Source organism: Nymphaea colorata, chromosome 4, assembly GCF_008831285.2.
Source record: "Nymphaea colorata isolate Beijing-Zhang1983 chromosome 4, ASM883128v2, whole genome shotgun sequence".
Taxonomy (NCBI): domain Eukaryota; kingdom Viridiplantae; phylum Streptophyta; class Magnoliopsida; order Nymphaeales; family Nymphaeaceae; genus Nymphaea; species Nymphaea colorata.
In genome coordinates this window covers 11,169,000-11,187,562 of record NC_045141.1, presented here as the reverse complement: position 1 = coordinate 11,187,562, position 18,563 = coordinate 11,169,000, and the positions used below count along the sequence as shown (strand labels likewise).

Genomic DNA, 18,563 nt, shown 5'->3' with positions numbered 1-18,563 from the left:
CACCAGGAAAGGACTGTCGGAGAGAGAGACAGAAAAACGGTGGAAACAGAACTGCCGAAGGAAAAGATGAGCAGTGCCCAGCAGAAAAGAGAGAATCCAAGCCCTCAAAGAGGAACCGAGAGAAAGCGGGCAAGGCCCGGTGTTTTAGTAAAATGAGCATCGCTTCCTCCAGCTCGTCCCAACTAACTGTTTAATGCATATAACAAATCGAGCTTAAGTTAATTTTTGCTGATAAGCCTATGCGAATTGACATATATTGGAAAATAAAGTGAGCATCATAGCCTGTCAGAATAGGTGAGAGAAGCAAGGAGGGGCGAGATAGAGAGCGATCGTTCCACCAAAAAACCAGCACTCCCCGCACACTCAAAGATCACAGTGATCTGGCCTTCTGGCGACACGTTTGTCACACACACACACCGCTCAGCTAGATTCCCATGAAAAAGAACTGACCTGCAGAAGGGCGATTTTCCCCGTGCTTTTGGGAAAAACTGAAAAGTTATTTACAAGCTTTGCCCCTAAAACCAAAAACAAAATACTGTTTGATTTGTGCGTGGTTACTTCATAAGAAGGAGAAAAAAAAAACAGCTGATTTTACACGACAATCAAACAGCACCCTCTTGATTACGCATTCTCACCTTTTCCAGCCTTTAAACGGAAACCAGAAAGGGAAATAAATCTATAGCCTAAGACACATGTGTACAGTATAACAGGGTCCACTATGAAAATCATTTCCTAGCAAGTTTCAACGTTTCTGAACTCCTTTCTCCTGCAAAGCATCACCTGACATGTTGGCGTCCCCACTTGGACAGCCCTACGATTTTGTAAAGTAGCTGGCGAGATGGATTAGGACCTGCAAGCGGAATACTCTTGAGCTAAATAACTTTGGGTATTTAATAATTAATCTCTGCAAAAAAATCCAGAACCAATGGGAATAAAATCTACCATTCATATAATAGCAATTTCAATACACAACCAGTCCCCTATGGAAGGATCACACTAAACCTTACCGTTTTTTAGGATAGTTTATCGCTCCATGACCCAAAAAGCAAAAGTAGGCAGCACAGAGGGAGAGAGGGAGAGAGACCATAAAAAGGTGAAACACAACAGCAAACAATTTTTGCAATTTAACATTAAAGGAGATTAATCTGAGACGAATATGGGAGCTTTGCCCCTCGGATCCTCGATCTAAAAACAAGCATTGGTAACCATTTTGTATCCATTTTATGCCAACTATGCATTTTACAAGACAAGAAACCCATGGATGGACTCTAATGTTAAGCAGCCACTACCTGGGAAAAAAGATGTTCATGTAACCTTAGTCCTGGAGACATTGAAATGACATGGCAAATGTTCGCTTTATGAGCAACCAATAATTTCTTTACGCAGTTATATGCAATAATAAATTAATTTAACAGAAACACCCTCAACAACCAATTTCAATAGAAAGGTAGAGGTTCTAATAACAGAAACAAGCAACCAGAAATGATGTTTAAGATAGCAAAGAATCGTGCAATTTGATCTTGTCATGGAGTAGGGGATAAGGAAGTCAACAAAACCAATCTCCTTCCGCTTATGGCGATAACTCAATACTCCATGTTTGCTTGCTCTAACTCGGCACTTATTCTATATAAAAGATGCACCGTTCTAATGAACTAACGCGTAATATCCTCTGTCAAAGATGTAAACACCGTCTATTTTCAAACCATGGCCTAATCAACCAGTCAGTAAAAGTGACACAGAGTCCTTAAAATTGGTAGAGGGCCTGCAGCCCAATTTACGAATTAGTCAATGACTTAGTCAGTCGCTGATGAGTTATCCTCAGTCTAGGTATCACTCGTTACCATTGTGTCAAAGTTCTTTTGTCAGAAAGGGTCTGTAACACGGGGCTCTCTTTCTTTCTCCAACTCTTCAGGATCCTTTTGCCCTTCTTTCCTATTTAACGTAGTGCTTTTTGCTATTTCAGAGATAATTTTCATCGTTTTTGTGTCCTGCATGCTTCTCCATATCCATAAAATAATTTGCTTGCATACTATACTTCGTTGAACATACTAAAGTAACTAAACATATAATTCCCCTACACGTGGTACTGTAATATACATATAACAAAAGCTCATCAAGCTAGGAGCCCATGGGAAAGTGCCAATTGGCTCAGGCTAGTCAAGTCAGGTCCTACCCAGCAAGTCATCCAAGCAAGTTGCTCTGACCTCTCTGTGTTGAAAAAAAGGCCAGTAGCACAGGATCTTCTCTTGTTCAGGTGCAGGCATTTCCAAATTCGTAGATCAATCGAACTGAGGAGCAAAGGCTGGAGGCATACGGGGATGTCTGCTTGCTCTGGATCCAAATCTAAAGGGAGAAAATATTGCAACACAATATTTATATTATACAATATATAGAGAGATATCTATATCCACGTTATTATAGTCTTGAAAGTAACTCTGTAACATCAAAACCTACACATGCTTGAAGTTTTCAAAACAAGGATGGTACAAACGTCACATGTAATCCAATACCTCCTTTGCAAATATAAAACTGTTCACCACCAACGATCCTACTAGTTGCACTAATAGATATTTAACCAAAAGGACCATGCAGATGAGACAAAATTCTGGGTTATAAGAGTCACCAGAAACTCTCTACATCTCATCCACTGCCAAAATTTTTAGTTCTAGCAATATGAGATATCAAAAGAAGAATAAGTGAACTTCCACCTGAATCTCAGGTGCTCACCTTGCAGTGCCAAACTTTCCTTCATTGATGATCCTAAGAGCTCAATTACTTCAACATGAGATGACTCTACAAAGTGCGGTTAAAACTTGAAATTTGAAAATAATAACAATTTAGGGCATTCACATGAAGTTTCACCACAAGCATGGATTATGGAGAAGGATGAAGAACATGTGGATGTAGATAATGTCATGACACATCGAACCAAGGAGACCATTTGTTGCCCCTACCTAATATCCCACCAATTGCCTATAATCCAGCTAGAGATGGAAATAATCAAGGTGGAAAAGCCCAGGGCTGTATGACGTCCCCCATTATAATCTACAAGCATTGCTCAACCCAAACATCAGGAAACTGAAACTGGTTCCTTATTATGGCAGATATAAATCCATCACTAGGAAAGGCACATGACATTCAGCTGATTCCTTTATCTGATTTTTGTTCCTTTAGTTGTCCAATAGTTTTCCCTTCTTAATATTAAAAGAACTCTCGTGTTAATTTCAAAATAATTGATAATTCCAATTTGGCAGTACGCTAGGGACCTTCACATGAAAACAATGTTCAATCAGTCAGAAGGACATGGAAGGGCATGTTCTCAGAGATAATCCTCATTTGATTGTTTGTTAAGTTATGAAATCAAAGCCAGAGTCAATGTTCATGCCTCTTAAATATGTCAAAGAAGCCAAATGTCTACATATTAGGCCATTGCTCTTGTGTATTTATAGAAAAAGTAGTTTCCAATAGTTTAATTCCCACCTGAAGTTTACGTTGTGAGCCCAAGGATGTTATTTGTCCAAGTTGTCAAGCATCAAAGGGTCATCTACCTTTCTTTTTTTCCCAACGACTCCAGAATTTTTTAAGTTGTCCTCTAATATTTAGAGTCCTGTTCTCTTCACCTCTTCTTCTTGAAATTAGTACTATTTTTACTTTTGTTTTATGACATTTTTCATCACTTACATGTATTTGATCAAACATGGCCATAAAATCTTCCATGTAGATTGGAAAAAAAAGCATGCTCTTGTTGAAAACAACTTCTTGTGGCCTCATGAATTTCTAGTGTTATGGCAAACGAGAATGTAAACGAGAATGTACATGCAATGAATTTCTTGAATATCTCAAAGATCATGTGATCTGTTGAAGAGTGTCCAATCCACACAGATCTCAAGAAAACCATGTTCTATTGCTGAGAGAAAGTAACACCCACATTTCGGAGAGTGCCTCGGGAATGTTGCATGAAGGAAGTACTCTCTCTATCTAGGGGCTGAAGGTTTCATGAAGCAATACATGTGACAGTAGATTTTTAAAAAATTGGAGAATAAATGGACATACAATGTATGTAACTTGAAGAGCATCCATATTACAATTCATCGTAGACATATTGCTGCATTTGCTATGTGCATGTCAACAAACTGAGAACTAAGCTGAACATAAGATCATGTGCGTGCAATTTTTTGTTAATCTAGAAATCCTAAAGATTTCAGATGTTATCACATCAAAAGCAGGTATGTCAAAATCTCCATGAGTATTGCTTTTGATGAAAGTTGCATTCAGCAATATGGTATTTCAGATATTCCATCAGGCATCAGCAACACAAGGCAAGGAATGTTATCAGCACCGGACAGGTAACAAGTCATTCAGTAATATTAACAAATAAAGACAACAATCAGCTTCAAATAAGAATACTAAAATTCAGACCAGCATGATCAAGAATTCAAGAGTGAAAATTGAACTAGACTTAAGAAGAACAAAGAAGACGTAGTGTGTTTAAGAGGCATGGTTAAGGGTCATCACTGTTCTCAAAATCAGCACCTTTTGATTTGCATTGCTCTCCGGAAAGCATAGAACAGTTGTGTTGAGGGGGAGTTGTTGTCCATTATTAAAGACAACGCAAATTAAAGACAACGCAAAATCAGTCAGAAAAGCTTGAGACATGGTGGTTTGCCCTGTGGAAGATGTCAGCAGTTTGAATCCACTTATCTCCAGTCCAGCTTGTGTTCATATGGTAGCATCAAATCGCATTATTTTTTCAGCAGTTTGATATAGAAACATTCATAAATATTCATAATATCCTTCCGTTTAGCAAAATTTAGGATAGCATAGTGACAATCACAGGCTATAGATTGTGGGTCAGGTCCATTGGACACACAATCACTTATGAATAGGGTCTGGGGGTTGACACTAGGTGGTATCACAGTATATTGATGTGTATTCCCTCAGGGAGGTTTGTGTGTCTGCATTGGGCTCTTTCCTTGTAACCGGCAAGACAAAGTAGCGATGGCTACCACATAGCCTCAACATAAATAGTGAGGTTCAAACTATAAGAGGGATCTGATGCACAAGTCATAACCTAAACCTTGATCATTCACAAATTATTCCAGTACCTTTCAAACTAATAACAAGGTATTTGTCACAATGTTGTAAAAAGCGTATCGTAAGCCGTATCGGTCTGGCTTTAAGATACGTTGTATCGTAAAATATCGTAATGTATCGTAACCGTATCGTTTTTTTTTAATAAATCAAAAAAATAGGGGAAAAAATCATAAAATTCATAAAAAATCAGTAAAACAATAATAATATGTTCTTCATAAAAAACACATAGATTTATAAGTCATAAGGTCCATAAGTCTATGAGTCTATTTGATGAAGCAGATAAGTTAACCGAGCAGGGAACAACATTGTATTAAAAGCTAGTTGACCTACCAGAATTTCATATTGATCACAAGCTTCTTTTACACAAATTAAGAACTAGCTGCATACAGCAATAGATGAACAACGCAATAAATGAACAAACAGATAACTTCCAGGATGTACAACATCAAAAACTTTAACTATTCTCTTCCACAATAGTTGGATTCAAAGAGGGATTTAAGATAGATATAGGTCAGATAGAGCAAACAAACATTGAAAGCTTGACACCTTTTCAAGTATTTCCCAAAAGATCATGGGTTTGATTATGAAAAAAAAAAAATCATCCCAACAAAGCGAAGATGGGAACCATTAACATCAATTATAATCCTTTACCATGTCGTTGACCAAGGGCAGTTCTTAAGTCAGTTGGATGTTGAAAATGAATGTATCAAGGTAGATTAAAGGAAAAAGTTTACATGGAAAATAAATTCCTATAGCAAAAGGATCCAAAAAATTATGTTGGCAAGTTAAATAAACTATACATGCCTGGTTTCCTGGTTTCAGAGTATTTTCTTGAAATTCAGAAACATGGAATTCACAAATACACTCTGATTTCCTTGTCTATTTACAAAAGGTTACATGAGTAGTTTTCTTATTTATGTTGATGACATAATTGTGTCCAAGGGCTCAGAGAAACATATTAAAGAGATCAACAATGTTTCAAGCAAAAGGTTCCAAATAAAGGATATGAGAAAATCAAATTGTTCCTTGTGAATAGAAGTTGACATATAGAAGATGAGCTTGTTCCTCCACGACAAAATGCTTCCTTGTTCTCTTAAAAAGTAAAACAAACAGGTATCAGTAACTGCAACTGTTTATTGACTCTTGATCCTGCCCATCAAAAACTTGATGCTAATATTAGGTTTTTATAATCATCTAACTCAATAACATAAAACTTGTTGGCATGTTGCAATATTGACGGTTAACTTATAGCATGTTGCCAATCAAATTTCCCGATTTATACATCAGCTAAAAAAATCATGTGATACCTTAAAGGGAACATCTGTTGATGGCTTATGATATCAAAAAACAGACAAGGTGAAGCTATAGTCATGGCTATTCCTTTTTCATATGTGGATTGGACAAGAGATCCAGATGAACAAAAGCATTCCAGTTTTAATTGAGTTCTGTTATAAATAACTTAGTTTCCTGGTCAAGTTACAAACAGAAGGCAGCTTGATCAATTAATAAGATTCAATACAGAGGGACGGTTGCAGCTTCATCAGAATTAGCTTGAACTAGATACTTATCACATGATTTAAAAAAAAAAATGTTTTCCATAACATTTTGAGACAGTCCAAGCATCATTAAGATTCTCTCTTAGTTCCATTAATAAGGGAAGGACCAAGCATATGAAAATTTCATCAGAAGCAAAAATGAAGATGAAGAACTGAAAGTAAAGTTGCTGCCTAAAAGCCAAGCTGCTGATTTATTTACAAGCTCCATGGCAATGCTATCACTTCCATCTTGAGAAAGGGTATTCAAATGTTAATGGATTCGGATCTAAGGCCAAAATTTGATTTATGCAATGACTCATAAGTTGCGCTAGTATGATTGTCATTTCCTATTTCCAATGTAAGCCTTATGTCCTGTTGAAGTATGTTAGATGGGTCTCGGGACCGGGTCTGGATCTGTATCCGATCCAACTTGTAGCCCTTGTTGGGCATTATTTAAGTTGTGTAACCCTAATCCTTAAGGTGTGAATGAAAGACAAAGGAGAGAGAGAGTCTGGCGGCTAGTGGGCACCGGCTCCTCCTCATTCGTGGTTTTTTTCCTCTTGTTGAGGATTTTTCCACGTTACATCGTGATCGTTGTTTCTCTTCTTCTTCTTGTTCGTGTTTCTACATGGTATCAGAGCCGACGAGTTTGGAAAATTTTTAGGGTTTGTGAAGTTCCAACCCTAATATCTCTCACCGCTACCATCGCCACCACTGCAGTCACCGCCGCCGCTGCAGCAGCCACCACCGCCGCCGCCGCCGCCGCCACCGCCGCTGCTGCCGCCGCCGCCGCTGTACCCAATACCACCCACCGTGCAAGAAGAGGTGGCTGGTCCGTGACTTGGTAGAGGACGTAAAGGAGGAGAGGAGCGTACCTTGAGGATTGCCTCAACGTCCGCCAGCGCTCCGGCGATCGCATCCCCCTTTCCTTACAAAAGACCGGGGTTAAATTGGTCTTACGGGTGAAGGCTTTCCTCGTCTCGAAGTTGATTTCCTATTCACTTCTATACCTTGATACTTGTTGGGTTTTGCCTCTTGGATCTTGATTCCAGCAAGGAGAACGTGTGGCGCAACCTCTACCCGTGGAGCGACATCGACGATCGTTTCCCCCAATCGACATTCCGTTCACTCTTGGGGCTGATTGGGAATCTGGATATTACTACCCGTTGGTGCTCTTTGTTGTCATCGGTGCCTCTCTTGTTGTATCGTTGCTCGTGCCTCCTGTTGGACTATCTGTGATTATGGCAGCTTCTTCATCTATAGACGTTATTATGACGGATTGTCGTATGGGAGAGTGGATCATTGACAGTGGCGCTACTCACCACATGACCGGCGATCCTAAGGTCTTTCATGGGTATAAGCTTTCATCAGGAAAGGATCGTGTTTCCCTTGCCGATGGTTCATCTATCTCTGTGGCTGGAAAAGAGAGTCTCTCACTTTTGAACAAGTTCTTAGTCCACAATGCTCTACATGTTCCTCATATTCCCTTGAATCTCTTGTCGGTTAGCAAGATCACGAAGGAGTTAAATTGCGAACTTATATTTTCCGCTGATCGCTGTGTTATGCAGGACTTGGTGACAGGGAAGAGGATTGGGATTGGTCTAGCTTCTGACGGGCTCTATCGTTTACCTATGCGTGCTGCTCAGGCTCTCATGACGGCAGTCAGCCAAGCCACGAAGAATAGAGAGGACTCCCTTCAGTTGCTTCTACGGTGGCATGAGCGCCTTGGACACTTGCCTTTTGGCCTTCTAAGACAGTTGTTTCCTGATATATGTTCCAGGTTAGATATGACTATGGTGTCTTGTGATGTCTGTCACCTGGCCAAACATGTTAGGGCTTCATACCCTTTGTCTAGCCATCGGTCTAATGAGGTATTTGCCATGATTCATTCTGATGTGTGGGGGCCTGCAGGGATTCCTTCTTGTCATGGTTTTCAATATTTTATCACCTTTATAGATGATTATTCTCGTAACACTATTGTCTACTTGCTGAAAGACCGTAGTGAAGTTCCTACTGTCATAGAGACTTTCATTGCTTATGTGGAAACTCAATATGGAGCATCTGTTAAGACATTTCGATCTGACAATGCTCGAGAGTATATGTGCCAGTCTGTTGATAGCTTCTTTCGAAAAAAGGGAATTGTTCATGAGACTTCCTGTAGTTATACCCCTCCTCAAAATGGAGTTGCTGAACGAAAAAATCGTCAGTTATTGAATATGACTCGGGCTCTTCTTTTTCAACGTCATGTTCCAAAAAAGTATTGGGGGGATGCTGTGCTGACCAGTGCGTATCTTATAAACCGGTTGCCTAGTCGTGTGTTGAATGGGAAGACGCCTCACTCTCTGTTACCGGGGACTCGTGAACCTTTCTCTCTTCCACTCAGAGTTTTTGGTTGTGTTTGCTTTATTCACAATCATAGTCCTCACATTAAAAAGCTTGATCCAAGATCTATTAAGGGCATTTTTTTAGGGTATTCTCCCACTCAAAAAGGGTACAAGTGTCGAGACCCTTCCACTGGTCGGGCCTATGTTACCAAAGATGTCACTTTCCTTGAACATGTTTCCTATTTTGGTGAGAATCCTCTTCAGGGGGAGTACTCTATGTCACGGGAAGAGTATTCTCCGAGTCAGGAAATTCAGTTTACAGATTTTTTGGACTACAGGCGTGACTCCGTTGGTCCATCTAGTGAGGTGCATGAACAGGAGAAAAATGGTCCATCTAGTGAGGTGCATGAACAGGAGAAAAATGGAGAGTGTTCCACTGAGGCAGAAGAGAAGTGCAATCGTTTATTTGGGCAAGTTTACTCTAGGCGAAGAGTTTGTACAGATGAGATGACAGGTGGTGAGAATTCTACTCCCAATCCAATTAGTCCTTCCCTGGATGACCCAAGTCGTGCGCAGAAGCAACCTGTTGAAGAAGAGATTCAGACTGTTGCTGCTAGTGAAGAGCTTCCCATCGCCCTGCGAAAGGGTGTCAGGTCATGTACTCAACATCCTATTGGTAACTTTGTTTCATATTCTAGACTGAGCAAGGACTACAAATGCTTTGTATCTTCTCTTTCTTTGACTATGATTCTCAGGAATGTTGCTGAGGCTCAGAGTGATCCTAAGTGGACTTACGCAATGCAAGAAGAGATGGAAGCCTTGCGAAGAAACATGACATGGGAAGTTGTAAAGATTCCTGAGGCGGCTCACTTGGTTGGATCTAAGTGGGTCTACACCATCAAGTACAAACCAGATGGGAGTGTTGAAAGATACAAAGCTCGTCTTGTGGCCAAAGGGTTTAGTCAGAAATATGGGATTGATTATTTGGAGACCTTTGCTCCTGTTGCGAAGATGAAGACTGTCAGAGTCATTATCGCTTTAGCTGTGATGAAGGAGTGGAAGATGTACCAACTTGATGTCAAGAACGCATTTCTCAATGGAGACCTTGAAGAGGAAGTATATATGTGTATGCCTCCAGGATATGAGGAACCTGAAAAATGTTGCAAGCTAAGGAAAGCTTTATATGGGCTCAAGCAATCTCCTCGAGCGTGGTTTGAACGACTCAGACTTGTCATGAGACAATGTGGATACCATCAAGGGAATGGAGATCATACACTTTTTGTGAAGAGAAATAAGCAAAAGGTTACTATTCTGTTGGTATATGTTGATGATATGATTGTCACAGGTGATGATGAAGATGAAATAATGAAGTTAAAGAAACTGTTGGCGATCGAGTTTGATCTTAAGGACCTTGGTAAGTTGAAATACTTCCTTGGCATAGAAATTGCTAGGTCTGGGACTAGCCTTGTGCTAAATCAACGGAAGTACACTCTAGATTTGTTAAAGGAGACTGGGAAACTAGGGTGTAGACCAGCTTCTACTCCTCTAGATGCTGGCCATAAGCTAAGTCTTAGAGACGGGAAGCCACTCTGTGAAGAGGCAAAAAGAAGATATCAATGTCTTGTAGGGAAGTTAATTTATCTTACTCTCACTAGACCTGATATTACCTTTGCTGTGAATGTGATGAGCCAGTTCATGCATGCTCCTACGGATGCCCACTTGAAGGCTGTTGACAGGATCTTGTGCTACTTGAAGAGGAATCCTGGCAAAGGTCTCTTATATGTCAAGCAAGACACTCTTGGGATTGAAGGTTATTCAGATGCAGACTGGGCAGGTTGTATTGACACTAGGAGGTCCACCTCTGGCTATTGTATTTATTTGGGAGGGAATCTCATAGTGTGGAGAAGTAAAAGGCAAGATGTTTGTTCGCGTTCCAGTGCTGAAGCAGAATACAGAGCTGTTGCTATGGGAGTTTCCGAGTTTTTGTGGTTGAAAGTATTGTTGACTGATATTGGTATAAAGGTTGAAGAACCAATGAAGATGTATTGCGATAACAAGTCTGCAATTAACTTGGCCAACAACCCTGTGCTTCATGACAGAACAAAGCATGTTGAGATTGACCGGCATTTCATTCGAGAGAGAATTGATGCTAAAGAACTTGTACTTCCTTACATGAGATCTGAAGACCAAACGGCTGATGTTCTGACGAAGGCTTTATCTTCGACCTCATTTGAGAGAAATGTATCCAAGTTGGGCATGTTTGATATGTATGCCCAACTTGAGGGGGAGTGTTGAAGTATGTTAGATGGGTCTCGGGACCGGGTCTGGATCTGTATCTGATCCAACTTGTAGCCCTTGTTGGGCATTATTTAAGTTGTGTAACCCTAATCCTTAAGGTGTGAATGAAAGACAAAGGAGAGAGAGAGTCTGGCGGCTAGTGGGCACCGGCTCCTTCTCATTCATGGTTTTTTTCCTCTTGTTGAGGATTTTTCCACGTTACATCGTGATCGTTGTTTCTCTTCTTCTTCTTGTTCGTGTTTCTACATGTCCTATTCACTCTTCGTAACTGTTTGGCATTATAAAAAGAAAAAAAAAAGTCAGGCTTTCCCACATCAGGAAAAAAATTACAGTTCTAAAAAGAATTTCTTCTTCATCCTGCTCCTCTGACATATGTAGTCAAATGTGATAGCCAGAACCTAAGCAGTGGACCTTCAAAAAGGACTATACCGGGATCTAGTGCAGCCTAGGCAGGCCAAAAGAATAACTGGTAGGGAAAAAAAAGGGACAGACAATATTGAGTTAAAGTCAAATTGTCAAAAACAAGTGTGAAGCACAATAACAAATATTGAAACACGCATAATATATCCAATAGCAACAACGAAATAGCAAAATATGTAAATATGACATGTCCTAAGCCCTAACGCTTGGTAGTCAAAATCGCTAGGCAGGCTTAGGAAATGGACCCTCAAAAAGGGCTAGTACCGACAACAGAATATAAACAGCATAACAGTATATAAGCAGTACAAGAAGGAAAGAAGAGAAGGAAGAAGAGAAACAAAAAAAAAAAAAAAACTTTTTTTGAAACTTCCTTTTTTATTTAGCTCCTCCACGGACCAGCTTAGGTGCCTGCATAGGTGCTACAGCCTTGTTGAGAAGGTGCCCTCCTAGGGCCTAGGCAGGTACCAGGTCTGCTCTTTTTTACTACTAAGCCTCTGCCAAACCGAATTTCCATGTATTTGTAGCCGAGATGGCCTACGGATGTATATAACTGGTTTTGTTTTCCTTTACATAAGATCTACATAAAGATCATTGCTCAAACCTGAAGCTTTTCTTGAACTGGTAGACCGTCCTTTGGAAACAACGATACATTAACCTCAGCAAATCAAATTTAATAAAGCCAGTCTGGGCAAGTAATGAAGTTCTCATTGGATTGTCATGCACACCAGTGTGACAATGGCAAAACAGCAAGTCACACTTTTCATTTGATAAACATGCAATTAGTATATTCAACTTAGAAAAAGCACCATTGCCTCCTCCTTCACAAAAAATGAACGACGCGTTTATTTACTATGAAGATCCGAGCTGTTTTACATATTACCGCTTGAAACATAAGATGAACATTTAACAAAAGCAGCACTGGTTTGCATACTAATTTGATGAACTGAAGAGCAATAATGGAAAAATGAGGAAGATTTTCAGGACAGAATAGAAAAGACAAGAAGACGTAGAGGATACCAAAAGCAACGATAGCTCAAAGAACAGATAACCTACCACGGTCGAGAGCATCGGAGAGTGCTTACCAAAATCAAGGTTTAAAGGTGTAAGGTTGTGGAAGCGTGATAGGGCCCCTCCTCGGATCATCAGAATCGAGAAGCCTCTGCACTCTCTTCTTTGCACAGTACTGACGATCAAAGTGCTTCACCTGGTTTCCGGAAGAAAGTCATTCAATAAGCAGTAAAAAGGAGGAGAAACACAAAGGACGAAGGCAGAATTACCAAAAGAAAACGGATCGAATTCAAATAAGAAAGAAAGATATCTATTAACTCAACTCAAACAAAGCCAAACCCTATGACAACGACGACGATGACGACCATGAAACAAACAAGTGGCAGAAGCAGGAGAAAAGGGTTCCATACCCACGTCGGCCGGCACTGACTGACGAACTCAGCACGGGCAGCTTTGCAATCGGAGGGATAGAGAAGGCCGACGGAAGCAATTTCTGTGGGTTTCTTGTCCACTTCCTTCTCCATACAAGCATAGAATGCATCACGGGCCTGACTCCAAATACAAACAGGAAAATGATAAAGATAAACAGAGAACACAGAGAAGAACAATCAAAATTGCCACCTCCATCCATCTAAAAGTTACAAACGGAAACATGAGAATGGGAAGGCGGCAAAAATGTGTGGGAGAACGAAGGTTGACGCCATGGCTACCTTGTAGCAGGCTTTCCTAGCTTCCGCGAGGACATCAGTGTGGATCTTATCGTCTTCTCGTGAAACCTGGCCATCCTTCGTCAACCAGCCCATTCTGCTCTCTCTCTCTCGCGCGCGCGCTGTGAGCGGGGTGGGGGAAAACGGAAGGGTGAAAACCGAAGGCAGCGGTTGCCCTGGTTCGCCTTTCCGGACCTGACCACCTGCTGGTGATCGGAGATCAGCGGGCCCCTTGTTTCATCTATTTCATCTTATCGAATCGCTACAGTGCGCCGAAAGCATGGCCCCGCACCGGCGGCGAGCCTCCTTATAAACATCCACCTGTTTGACACCGAATCTTTTGGGATACCTGAAAATGGAAAAAGAAAACACATTTTCGTGAGCTATGAAATAGATTCATTAAATAATAATTTAAATGTTTTATGAATTTATTTTAATCTTGAAAATAAATTGATGAAATGAGATAGTTATTTGACAACAGTAATAGTTATTATTTTGTAAAACTGTCGTAGAGATGAGATAGATTCACGAAATATTACAATAGTGGTGCTTCGTAAATTTTGAGACAAAGTGAATAGCAAAACTACTTCCATTGCCAAACAGCATCTAATAAAGACATAAGGTTTGATTTTGTTCGATTTTAGTCCCTGGATGCTAATGCTGTGTTTGATGGGCTTACAAAATCTCAATCATAAAGTTAACCGGTATTTAAAATTTCTAAAAGTCTATGGACCCGTTTTTGCTTCCAAAAAACTGTGAAGCTTTGGGTACGCACATTATTTTAATAGCAGTATCCGGTCGTTTTAAAACTCCATGAAAAGCGCCAACTAGAAATTTCCTACAGACACCTATAAATATTCGCATAGCACCGCCGTCTCTTTTTCCCTGTGTTTTCTCTCTCTCCCTTCTCTCGATCATTCCAGAGAACCACTGTTCCCACCGGTGTCTAACCTGCTCCGGCGGCGAGCAACCAGGTGATTGATTGAGGGTGCATTTGGCATCACCGGCCATTGGTGGGTCGAAAATCTCTCTCTCTCTCTCTCCACCTAAGAGGTTTTAGTCGTTTCTCTGAGACCACGAAGCAGGAGGGTTTCAGCCGACTGTAACCCTCTTCCGAAAAGGGTTTCCATTGTTTTTTTTTTTTTCTTGTTGCCGACGTCGGGAACAAGAACAGGCTGTGTTGGCTAACTCTTGACACAGACGGTGATCTGAGGGTCAATAGTATGAATCCAGATACCGGGGCTGGTTGGTTGTCTTGCGGTGGATTCCCAACTTTTGGCACGTTCTCGGCATCTGTGGTCTCGACTACATTCGCATGAGCAAGACAGCTTCGGAGCGATGTTGAGGACAGGGTATCTTGCGTCTGCACGCCTGGTTTTCGTCACAGAACGGGAAGTACTTAGCAGTGAGCCCAGAACGAGGAGTAGCAGGTTGCATAGCGTCGCAGCTCAGAATCGAGCGGGTGCCAACGGTCCATTTTTGTTTCCTGGATTCTCGTTCGATCCGGAAGCAAAATTTTCGGATCCAGTGAACGGGCATTTTTTTCATCCACTTTGGTGAAACTGGATTTCAAATATTTGAATGGTCTGGTTCATGCATGGTTTCGCGGGGTTAAGGGAAAGAATGATTGGCATGAAGGCAATGATTGGATGAGACAATAAGTTAGCAACTGGCTAGTTGGAAACTTCCTACTATTCAAATCTAACCCCACCCAAGTTTCATACCAAAAGAGGCTGAGGCGTATGGAAGTATGCTATGTATTGACACATGGTTCCCGGCGTTTTGAAGACATTGTGCCGGGACGGACCCGGCGGACCAAAGACAAGCTTTTGCGGGTTTTTCTTTCCCGCGTCGTAAAGGCCAAACGTCGAAACTATTCAGAACATGTATGCGTTCCATTTCATTGTCGGCTTCCTCTGCCACGCGCTGAAGCTTTCCTCCTGTGAAATTGGAGGAGAAGGAGGGTTACCACAGAGCGTAACCATTCTTCTTTAGTGCAAAAGATTGGGCGAGTTCAGAGAGAGCGTAAACACAGGAGGTGCCTTCGACAATATTTTCTCTGCCGTGAAATACTCTCGCCCTCTCTCCAAGGTCATTTGCTTGCCCCTCCACTTTCATTCCCTCCCTGATACATAGTCTCCAATTTTTGCTCGGCTAATCAATCTGCCGCTTGATGACAGGCTGTTCATGTCAATCGGTTGATCGATTTTGGGGCTTCAGGTTGGAGCTTAAAGATGAGTTGAAAATTTCGGGAAGAAGAGAAGCATTCTTCCACTTTGAGGAATCAGGGAAGACGAGCTTGAGGGATACACAGTAATGCATTTGAACGCTGACCAATGCATTTCCAACTCTCTCTTAACTCTGTTTAATTTTATTTTTTTTGTTGTTCATTGTTATAGTAGTGTCCCCCAAAAAAATGCTCAAAGGGCAATCCACCACAAAACTGTTAAAAACGGAATCACAGGACAACGAGCAAAAAAACGAGTTTCTAACACCACTATTGCAACAATATACGTCAAAATATATGCTAAATAATGCAGAAAAATAGGAGACCAATTTACGTGGAAAAACCCCCAATAATGGAGTAAAAAACCACGGGCAAGAAAGACTTTCTATATATCAAGAAAGGGAGCCAAATACACGAGCAACAATATCCCTACTGTTTTAAGAAAAACAGTGAACTCAAGAGAGCAATAACAATCTTTTATGCGAATGAAAGAAAGAGCCTCAAAGATTCAAGAAAGAAATCACCCAATGAAGACTCCCTTCATTTTCTCTTTCTTCTTTATCTTTCATCTTTCTTCTTGGCATGCCAATCGACCCACGCGCCTTGCTTTTCCTCTTCTCTTCCTTGCCTTCCTCTTCTTCCTCTCCTCTTGATGTGAGCAGCCACAAGAAGAAACCCTCTTCTTTTTCCCCAAATGAATTAACGAGAGAGAGAGATGTGTGAGGCGTCGTCAGGAAGGGGCACCATCGGGTGCCCTTCCTTTCTCCCGCCCGTCACTTAAGTGACGGGCCGGGTCGGGTCTTGAGGCTGGACCCGACCCAACAAACTCCCCCTCCAGCCTCAAGAGAGGGATCATACATGCAAAATGAACAAAAATTAATACACTGCCTTAAAGGCAGTCATCTCAACTAAGTCTCTACACATGTCATGCTTTTCTTTAAGTAGAGACTTCGTCATCATATCTGCAGGATTCTTCTCTGTCTTTATCTTCTCTAACTGAATCAGTTTCTGCTCAAGCACATCACGAATCCAATGATACCTGACATCAATGTGCTTAGTCCTTGAGTGGAACGCTGAATTCTTCGCCAAGTGTATAGCGCTTTGGCTATCACAATGCAACACATAGGTCTTCTGACTAAGACCTATATTATGAAGAAAACTCTTCATCCACAACAACTCTTTACAAGCTTCAGTTGCTGCAATATATTCTGCCTCTGTAGTGGAAAGAGCAACACACTTCTGTAACCTGGACTGTCATGATACAGCTCCCCCTGCAAAAGTAAAAACATAACCAGAAAGAGACTTCCTAGAGTTCAAATCACCTGCCATGTCTGCATCAACAAATCTTTGTATCTCTGGATTAGATTCACCAAAACATAAATAGTAAGTGGAAGTACTTTTCAGATACCTTAGGATCCACTTCACTGCTGCCCAATGCTCCTTGCCTGGATTTGTCAAGAACCTACTAACTACACCAACTGCATAAGCCAAGTCTGGGCATATGCAAACCATAGCATACATGAGACTCCCTACTGCGGAAGCATATGGAACATTCTCCATTCTTTCTTTCTCATCTGCTGAATAAGGACATTGTTCATTTCTCAATTTAAAATGTGCTGCTAAAGGTGTACTTACAGTTTTAGCATCTTTCATGTTGAACTTGCTAAGCACCTTCTCAATGTATTTCTCTTGTGATAACCACAACTTCTTGGCCTTCCTATCACGAACAATCCTCATGCCTAACAATTGTTGTGCTGGCCCCAAGTCTTTCATATCAAAGAACTTGCCCGATCTTCAATTGGCTAATCAATTGACAATCCTGTCCAACAATAAGCATGTCATCTACATATAACAACAAGATAATGAAGCTACCTGATGAGAACTCTCTGATGTAGACAGAATGATCTACGGTTAGGGATGTCAACGGATCGGATTCGGATCGGATATCCGATCCGAATCACTCTTACAAAATCGGATATGGTAAGCAATTTGACATCCGATTGAGAAATCGAATCGGATTCGGATTTGAGAAATAATATCCGATCGGATACGGATTCGGTTTAAGTAAATATCCGATCGGATACTAACTACATAATATCCGATCGGATACGGATTCGGATTCAGTTTTAAGTAAATATCCGATCGGATACTAACTATAACCTGATATCCGAATCCGTATCCATAACCAGATATCCGAATCCGTATCCATAACCAGATATCCGTATCCGAGAGCTGATATCCGAATCGTGTAGCTTAATATCCGATCCGCATATCCGAATGTTGTTGAGTTGTGGTGTATCCTCTAGGTTTTGAAATGGAAACCTAAGACAACACTATGATCTTTTGAGCAAAAGATCTAGCCAAACTCACCAACTTAACACCATGACATAAACTGAATATAAATATTATATATGGTAATCTTATTAAGAGCTGACTTTCGTTGAGTTGCATATAATAATATTCTTATAAAAAATCATATACATAATTTAACTTAAAATATTTTACAATTATATCATATAAAATTAATTAATTAAATAATACAATGTTTAATTAATTTCTTTTCTAATCAAGCAAACTATTATAGTTAAGGCATCAATTAAGCATGATATCATAAATAATATAATTACTTAATTGAAATAATAAAGAAAACTTCAACCAAGAAATTCAATAAAATGGAAATTTTAAAAAAATATAAAAAAGACACTTTTAAAGCTACAATTTTTTTAAAGGACCGTAAATCTGTAATGCCAAATTGGTTACAGGAATAGCTATATTATATATTTAAAATATAGCAAGTTAAAAAAAAAATAGTGGCATGTACTTCACCTATGAAAAAAAAAGTTGATGGCAAAAAATATATTTTTTCAAAAAACCAACTTAAAAAAATATGTTTTATAATAAATAGAAATCTTAAACGCATTTTGATTTTCATTTTAAGTTGAAAGCATCT

At 40.3% G+C, this 18,563-nt stretch overlaps 1 protein-coding gene across 4 annotated transcripts; it reads right to left on the bottom strand.

The window, feature by feature from the left end:
* Positions 1-437: 437 nt before the first annotated feature.
* On the bottom strand, positions 438-13,679 carry LOC116252978 (uncharacterized). Of its 4 annotated transcripts, none has more exons than XM_050077464.1 (4): positions 13,390-13,679; positions 13,090-13,227; positions 12,725-12,875; positions 438-850 (listed from the first exon to the last, which is right to left on the bottom strand). In XM_050077464.1, exons 1-3 carry the CDS (start codon positions 13,480-13,482, stop codon positions 12,759-12,761), a joined length of 348 nt encoding a protein of 115 aa, XP_049933421.1. In that variant the 5' UTR covers positions 13,483-13,679; the 3' UTR covers positions 438-850; positions 12,725-12,758. The 4 variants fall into 4 exon arrangements, with proteins under 4 accessions (XP_049933421.1, XP_031483509.1, XP_031483510.1 ...); XM_031627649.2 differs by having other exon boundaries at positions 12,754-12,875; positions 13,390-13,675; XM_031627650.2 differs by lacking the exon at positions 438-850 and adding an exon at positions 870-2,343 and having other exon boundaries at positions 12,754-12,875; positions 13,390-13,678.
* Between the last annotated feature and the right edge of the window lie 4,884 nt (positions 13,680-18,563).

What these genes read in the sequence shown, in the direction of transcription:
- LOC116252978 (XM_050077464.1), bottom strand. Translation starts at nt 13,482, where the DNA reads ATGGGCTGGTTGACGAAGGATGGCCAGGTTTCACGAGAAGACGATAAG. An exon ending in CTAGGAAAGCCTGCTACAAG is followed by an intron (nt 13,228 to 13,389) that starts GTAGCCATGGCG and finishes ATTTGGAGTCAG; the next exon opens with GCCCGTGATGCATTCTATGC. An exon ending in GTCAGTGCCGGCCGACGTGG is followed by an intron (nt 12,876 to 13,089) that starts GTATGGAACCCT and finishes TCCGGAAACCAG; the next exon opens with GTGAAGCACTTTGATCGTCA.